This window comes from Egretta garzetta, unplaced genomic scaffold, assembly GCF_000687185.1.
Source record: "Egretta garzetta isolate BGI_Z169 unplaced genomic scaffold, ASM68718v1 scaffold154, whole genome shotgun sequence".
In the NCBI taxonomy this organism is placed as follows: Eukaryota; Metazoa; Chordata; class Aves; order Pelecaniformes; family Ardeidae; genus Egretta; species Egretta garzetta.
In genome coordinates, this window is record NW_009259600.1 from 2,617,112 (window position 1) to 2,625,532 (window position 8,421).

The 8,421-nt window shown below is 41.8% G+C and overlaps 1 protein-coding gene across 1 annotated transcript in view; it reads left to right on the forward strand.

Annotated features, from left to right (window-relative positions):
• LOC104125813 (neural-cadherin) overlaps positions 1-5,212 on the forward strand; it is a 40,443-nt gene extending 35,231 nt beyond the window's left edge. The window contains exons 27-32 of the mRNA XM_035893883.1: positions 310-476; positions 1,151-1,415; positions 2,109-2,289; positions 3,063-3,316; positions 4,228-4,382; positions 4,811-5,212. Coding sequence (XP_035749776.1) covers positions 310-476; positions 1,151-1,415; positions 2,109-2,289; positions 3,063-3,316; positions 4,228-4,382; positions 4,811-5,212 — 1,424 coding nt within the window. The remainder of the gene's footprint in view (positions 1-309; positions 477-1,150; positions 1,416-2,108; positions 2,290-3,062; positions 3,317-4,227; positions 4,383-4,810) is intronic.
• Positions 5,213-8,421: the final 3,209 nt, after the last annotated feature.

Here is an 8,421-nt window from a genome sequence, read left to right on the forward strand (position 1 = left end):
TATATAAAAGAGTTACTTGACTCATTGTAGGAGTGATTGGGTAGAATGTGTAGCTTGTAACAGGCAGAATGTTAGAGACATCATCTAATTGTCTCTTTCCAACCTAAATTCTGTATCCTTTGATTGTTCTTTTTCTCTTAATTCCCTTGGGGGTGGGGGGGGTTGCTTTCTATCATGCTTCATTACATTGTCAAAGCTTCTTAAGAACTAAAAATCTGACATTCAGAATTGGTTAATTCTGAAGCAGTAGAGATATGAGGGAGCTGTAATTTCTGATATTTTTGCTTTGGCTGTGTGTGTTATGTTTAGTTCTTCCAGAATGGGCTTTTGGGAGGGACAGTTGGATCCATTATGAGCCAAGAAGCATCCTCAGCCCGCACAGCACTCGGATCCAGCTGATGGTACGCACCCGTATCTCCCACAGCACCCTTCTCAGCTTGGCCTCTGCAGATTGGAATGGATACATCCGACTGGAGGTGAGCACTCCAAAAGCCATTCTGCTGCAGTGCTCTTAATTTGCCATGGAGTACCCCAATGAGAGAAAAATATGCAGTTTCTGATTAAGGACACCTATTCTTTAATGTAATAAGAGCAAGAATTTTCCACATGAGCGTAACTACTCTCATTTGTCTTGTCCTTCTCAGTATTACCCTTTCAAAGCATAGATTCTAAGCTGTTTCACTGCAAAAAGTACAGGTGAGTTAGTGCATATGATACACGTGAATGGGGAAGATTGTTTTGTCCTGTTTGCCTTTTCCCATTGCTTCTATCTGTCTCCAGCTATAAAAATTGTCTCTATATTTTTGTTGCTGTTGAAAAAGCTGTCTGGATTATATTAGCCAGGGAGAGGCCAATTATTCCAGTTGTAACAGGAGGGTCAGCTGGGAAGTCTTAGAGGTAGGCATCAATAGGGAGAAGATTGATAAAAAGGTTCATCTGAGTTAGAAGAGAGAGTGGCCTGTAAAGAAAAAAGCTGATAACCCCTGGACTTGCAGTTTTCTCAGGGCAATTTTTATCTGGGAATAACGCACTTAAATGAAAATGGTACTTTCGTTTTTTAAAACCTCAAGTCCATTTCTTGAGGCAGGACAGTGTAATAACTTTTAGAAGTGTATTTCTGTTATTAAATGTCTTTATTGTTGTCTTCTAGGTGGTTGAGGGTTTCTTTAGTGTTAACTTCAGCTTGGGGGACAAAAGTCACTCTCTGAGAATGAGGACATTACGTATAAACAATGGCCAGTGGGTTCTTCTGACCATGGAGCGCTACAACAACGAATTTACCCTGCGCGTTAACAGTGGTGGAGGTGATCAAGAAGTGACCTCTGTCTTGGGTACAAATAGATGGTTTGAAATGGATTGGGCAAGCATTGTGCTAGGAAACCGCCTTCCCAATCATTCAGAGAGTGATTTCCAAGGTACGTGATGTGATGAGTTCCCCAAAGGAGGGACATAAAGCCTAAAAGAATCATCTTTGAGTGTATTGGAGGGTCTAAACCCCAGGTAATAATTCCCATGGCAACTACTATGCTCATGAAATCCCATCTCCTCAACTAGGGAATTCAGAGCTAATGTTCAACTCTCTGTTTGCCATTGGAACTGGTCTTAGTGAAGATGTAGGCCCCAAGTAGGGAATTAATGCTGCTCCCTTTTTGCCCTGGAAGGGTTTAAAGAACAGACACAACACGCGCGTTTTCCATTTCCTGGGGTGGGGTGCTGGGACTTAGAGATTGCGGCTCAACAGAAGACAGCTTTTTCCATTCTGTTGCTTCTCATTCAGTCCCACTTTTAAGACTGTGTTTTAAATCTAGATTAATTTAGTGGATCTGTTCTGATTCATAGCACAGTTCTGCTAAATCATTGCATTGGCACAACCAAGCTGTCCTGGAGAAGTATTGTCATATCTGTAGATGAGCCAGGGCACATAGGCACATGTCCTTTAGCTCTTCTTCTAAAATAGAACTGATAAGCAGTATGAGGATCTTTTTAAAAAATATTTTAATTGTTTTACAGTGCTCTAAGATCTCCTGCCTATGTTTGAGGGCAAGGCTTGAGGCGGGGAAGTTGCTAACTCAGCGTATTTCTCTGTGTACTCCCCTGCTTTGATGCAGGTTGTATGCGTGATGTCCAGCTGAATGGTCAGCCACTTCTTGTGGAGGGCAAAAGCACGGAGTTTGGCTTAATTCTGAGGCGGCAAGGTGTCACGATGGGATGCCATTCCAGCGCCTGCAGCAGCCAGCCCTGTTACAGCCCTTTCCTTTGTGTAGACCTGTGGAGAAAATACGAATGCCGGTACATTAAGCTTTTGTTTTCATCCAGGGGTGGTTGGGAAGGTCTTTCTTTCTACCTTAGTTCAGGCAACTTGCTTCTAACAGTGAAACTCCCTGCTGCAGCTGGCCAGAGAGGGGCATCCCAAGGACAAATCCTGCTGTCCATCTCATCTCCCAGCATGGGCCAAACTTGCCTTTTCCTGCAAGTCTGATATGGAACAATATGAAGGCTCTTCCATTTATGCAGTAGTATTTCTTCTTTGGATTACAAAAAGCAGGGCTGTTCTCCTCACAGCATTCCTGCAGCCCCTCCAATTACATATCAGAAGAAATCGCTTTCTCTTTCAATTAAAGTCCTGAAAGACAAGATGGGTCACTCTGAGGAGGTCAGTGACATCTTTTTCCCAAAGGCGCAGATGAACACTGCAAAGCTGATACCAAGTGCTTGCTAACCCCATTGATCTCAGACATCCATTTCCATCTAGGGGTTTTGAACACATCTGTAGAAAAAGGGTTAGTCTGCTCAGAAGCTGGCGGATCCCTTTTTTAAGGAAGGAGTGAAGCTCTTCGCCTGTCTTCTGGATAGGGAAAGCAGAACATATGCTCATGTTTTCATAAGCCTCCTAGCACACTGTGTTGGAGTTTACATCTGTTTCATACTCTCAATGTGGATTTGTGGTTTGCTTGAAAAGACTTTATTGGCTTTAAAGAAATGGTAACAAACTTTGCACAAAACAACATACAGCTCCAGGTGCTTCGCTTGCCTAAAAGGTATCTTCTCCTTTTGTTGTTCAGGTGTCCAGCTGGGAAAGTAGAAGTGACTGACAACCTTACAGGGCTCAGACACTGTACCTCATCACCTTGTGGACACTGGACCTGTAGGAATGGGGGTACCTGTGTGGCTCAATCCCAAGACAAGACTATCTGCCAGTGCCCCGAAGGTTATAAGGGAAGATGGTGTGAAATTAGCCAGGTGAAGGCTGGAAGACCCGTTGGACTGAGCTCTGGCTCTATTCTGGCAATCAGCATGTGCCTCCTTGTCTTCCTAGGTAGGAAAGCAAGTACTTTTCTTCTTTCTTTTTAATTTTGTGCCTTGCTCCATTGAATCAAATCTGCTTTACCCTGGATGTTGTGATCAGTGTTTCACTTTTTCTGGAGATTACCAGCTGGAAGTTCATTTGAGGATGCTAAGAGACAGGCATGAGCACATAGTTACAGTTTACTTGCTTTGAAGCCAGTTCAAGCAAATTTAGGACTTCAGAATCACTTATTTTCAGTCCTTCTTAAATAAGAGCTTTCCATCTATGTGTGCAAATCTGTGTGCAGCCACATCCATCTGAAACTCCTGCCTGCCTCAAGCCCTTAGGTATTAGGTAGGACCTACAGCTAGTACGTGCTACTCGCATATTAGGAAGGCAGAGATCTTTCTCTAGAAAGCCGATGATCTTAACAGGCAAGCCTCATTATGTGTGTGGGGCAGAAAGAAATGTTCACACTGTGCCCAGTTTCAGGCGCGCTTTTGCTGAAAAGTTAATCACACCATAAAACCATTTCTCATATTGATAAAGAAAAACTGCATACACATCTCAGAATAGTAAAGACTCTATGATTATATTACACTTGCAACCTTCATTAAAACAGTGTTTTACTTACTTTGGGTATCTTATTTACTCAGGATTGGTGAAAGGCCAGAGATTGGCCAAAATGCCTTCTATTTAAATGGATTCCTTTAGGTAAGTAAAATACCCTTTTAATGAAGTTTATGATGTAATATACATAGATGATCCTTTACATTCCTGAATATAAGTTGTTTATATATTAACAATTGTGCATCTCTTGCCTGGGAATTTGGTTGTCAAATTAAGAGTTTAATATCTCAGGAGTCATGTTACTCTTTGTTTATCATGCATCATACTTTGTCAGATGTCATGTAACAAATATGTGTCTTTATTTCTTCCAGCACTCTTGGTCTCCTACACAGTGTGGAGTCAGTGGGGAAGTTCAGGGTTTCGGAAAGGAGGAATTTACCACATTCCTGAAGAGCGTGAAAGCTGGGAGGATGTTAGAGAAAATGTCTTCAATTATAATGAAGAAGGAGGTGGAGAACATGATCAGGTAAGATGCAGCTTCAGTTCAGCCTTTGCAAACCCCACCTCTCTTCACCTTCCTTTCCCAGACCTTTTATTTAACTTATTGTCCTTATCCAGTTGGCTTTTTTTTTTTTTTTAACCTGAAGTACTCTTGAGTTGGAGGCTTCTATTTAAACCCATTCTGTACCTTTCACGATGCTGGTCATCTGTGGCCACCTTTGAGGGGGCTGCTCTGGACACAGCATTCTTGCTTTAGTTGAAGACTATCACTATGCAAAGGGATTTGGTATGATCTGAACTTAGCCCTCTGAACTAGGCCCTCTCTTTTCTTCAGTGTGCAGAGAACTCACAGAATCCAGTTTGGTCTTGCATTGAGTTTTAAAACATTTTTTGGAACCCCTTTCCTTTTGTGTTGTTTCTCTCTGATATTTGCATTCTTTTTTTTTTCCCCAGAATGCTTACGATATAGATGAACTAAAGAAACCTCTCCATACCATTCCCCACTTCTCCTTGACAGCAGCTGCTCCACACTCCAGGACACTCAATGGCCCAAAAAGAGACTCACTCCCAAAGCATGCACATCAGAAACAGTCAACATCAGCTGTTACCAGTGTCTCAGACTTCAAGGAATATGTTTCTCAAATCATCTGGGATGCAGACAATGATCTACAGAGTCTTCCAGCTGACACTATTCATTTTTACTGCTTAGAAGGGCAATGCTCTCTAGCAGGGAGCCTTAGTTCCTTAGACTCCATTAGTGGTGACGAAGATCTAAATTACGATTGCCTCCAAGAGTGGGGGTCAAAGTTTGACAAGCTTAAAGAACTCTATAAGGTCTCAAATGAACCTTTGTAACCAGAGTTAAAGGAACTTGAAACACTGCCATGACATATGGACACTACTTTTAAAAATGCCCTTTTTTATTTATAAGGTACATCAAGTAACTTACTTGATGCAAGTTTTTAGTTACGGTAGTATGATATACTCACTTTTCCCAGAAGTGATAATCCAAACAGTCTTTTTATATGAGTTGTAGAGTTATTTAATGGTAGAAGTACAAAAACTTTTAAAGCATGAATTTTCTTGAAAACTTTGGCATGTAGGATTTTTATAGAATAGCATTATAATATCCCTTTTCGTTTGTGTAGACCACAGTGACTTACTGTAGAATCATAGAATCATTTGGGTTGGAAGGGACCTCTAAAGGTCATCTAGTCCAACAGCCCCTGCAGTGAGCAGGGACATCTTCAACTCGATCAGGTTGCACAGAGCCCTGTTCAACCTGACCTCCAATGTTTCCAGGGATGGGGCATCTACCACCTCTCTGGGCAACCCACTCCAGTGCTAGAACTGTCCTGGATGCAAGAACTTGAATTATTTTCTCCCTGGTGTTAATGTGCTTCCTATCCAGTGGGTAGAAATGGGTAGGGCATTTTTTTTTAAATTGCATTCATTTTAGACTGTGAAATAATTATTACAAATGTTAAATATAAAACATTTTAAATTTCTGGTTTTGTCAGCTTTTGTCTTATCCTCCTAAACTGTAATCTACCCTGACATCACACACACCATCTCACTCACTGTTACAGGCTGCCCAACCGTGTGAAACTTTGTATTACCTGTAAAGAGGGGGAAATAGCGGGCAGATCCTAGCTGTGAATAGCACTTTGCTTTGCTAAAATGACAATTTACATTCTTAAAACCGGTTGCCAGACTTGGGAAAATCTATATTCACTTAGCTGTTATTTGCAACTTTGCTTTCCACATGGAACCCTTCTTCAGAGTCTGAAGCTGGAAAACAGAAGAGCTGATACCAGGTGTGAAGCTAGAAGAGAATCCAGGCAAAAGTTGGAACCAAACTCTTTCAATCAGGACAGTCAGTGTAAAAATTGGGTTCCTCAAAGCAGAAAGCATGGGAAACGTACCCTGTTCCCCTTTGCCTCCTCCTACTCCCACCCCCCAAAAAAGGACTGTGGTTTGAGCATGGAAAGGGAGTCAGGAGCTTCCAAAATCTAACATTGACTTGAACTTGCACTTGACCTCTGTGACCATGGGTAAATCACTTTGCTCCTTTCCTTTCTCTGTCTTACCTCTCTGAAACAGGGGCAGCCACCAATGCCCGAGGTGATCTGTGAATGTTAATAGGTGCTTACAGTGTGTTTGAAAGCTCTGAAGTGCTAAGGTTTGTTTAATTGTTTTCTACTCAGTGTTTGTTTAATTATCAGTACAACATGATACTCAACATTTGTTTTTTATTGAAGTGTTGACACTTCCTTTGATTTATAAATATTGTTTTAAAATGAGATCTTTCATCACTATTCATGAATTTACTTGGCATAAAAAAAAAGCAAATGTAAATTACTTTTGTACCTAGAAGGAAGATTTTGATACTATTAGAACAAGTATAATTTACACTGAAAATTGATTGAACAAAACCACCATGTGAACTGAATAAAACAATCTGCATCCATTCCATAAAATTATTTATACCGATGATACTAAAATAGCAGTATTTAGTAGAGAGATTTGGAGCAAAGAGTCAGTATGAGCCACTCCTCCATGCCAAAGTCTCATATGGCTGGGTATTGATTGTTTCTACAAAGTCATAAAAGCCAAATATTGTAGCTATATTAACATATAGCCACAACTTGCTTAGTGTAATTTTTTCCTCCTTTCTAAAGATGTATGATCTTGTCAGAAACTACAAAATCTCTTACATCCAGGGATATTTACATATACTGTTGCTGCAAATGAAAACTGCTGAGCCCCAGAACTTCAGTACGGCCACTGTTCTGAGTCTTGAACTCTTAGAACGCTTTTGAAAATGCATATACATTTTTATTGCTCTCCAGTAAGTTGCCTGTTCTGAACCTGGTATCAAGTAAAGCTTAGCATAATTATTGGTAAACTGTTTCTTCCAAAAGAGACTAATTTGAACAATGCGCTACAAATAATGCCAACAGGCTAACTATGATCTCCCAGGGGATTATTTTGTAACTCATATTCTGAAACTGAACATTTTACATATGGCTGCATTAAACAATAACTCAGGAAAGTTGAAGCAGTTAATTTTTTTCCCTCAAATAACTGACGACACAAAGTAACACACATGACACAGGATAACAAATTGCGTTGTAGCCAGGACATGTAATGGACTTCTGTCCTCATGGAAGATGAGAAAGAGGAAAGTTTTTCTGTCTCCTGGGGTCACTTACAGCCCAATGGCAGAATGTTTATGGCTGGCATGTCACTGTCTAGATAGTTAAATGGACCAAGACTGAGAAAGGGCCATTCCGGGCACTTGTTTGATGCAGTATCCCCTGTTCCGCTTGACGTGAATGCTGTGGCTGTTGAGCAGATGAGTAGCAGTCCTGCAGGAAAGGAAAAAGCCCAGTCACTTCAGTCAGTGACTGGGGCAAAAGGAGATTTGCACTGTATATCTACACCGACAACTTGCTGTGCAGCCTTTATGAGCTCTTTTCTTGGTAAAATATTTGAGAAATTCAGCCAAATAACTGAAATAGTTAAAAGCTTCTGCTAGTCATCCTGCTTCTCCCCCAGACATTGACATCCTAGGAAGAGGCATATCTGAAAAGCTTGAGAACCACCTCCTGGCTAGTTGCAGCCTAGAGACTGGCATAGACAGGCATGGCCTGCACAAATGCGGACATCTTAGTAACCGGGGAGGCTACTGCTGAAACAAAGTGGCTGCTTCTGCCACTTGACATGAGTCTGCCCTTGTTCGTGGATCAAGGCTTAATTTCTTTGCCTTTTCATAAGGCGTTGAGGTGCGCATGGGCAGGAGGCGGATGGAGGATCAGCCGTTTTACCCTGGGCTGAGCAGCCTGAGCCTGCGCTGACCACTGGAAGGGCCTGGCTCTGAGCACGCCCTTCTTGCCCTCTTCTCTGGATAACTGCTAGTCACCACAAATTAGAAAATGTATTTACCGTTATTTAACTAAGCAATAGCAGCGGAAGGGAAGGAGGGAGCGGTGAGGGACGGGAGGACTGACGGCCTGTGGGAGGCGCTGTGAGTGCGGGGGCAGGCGGCAGCCATCTTCCCT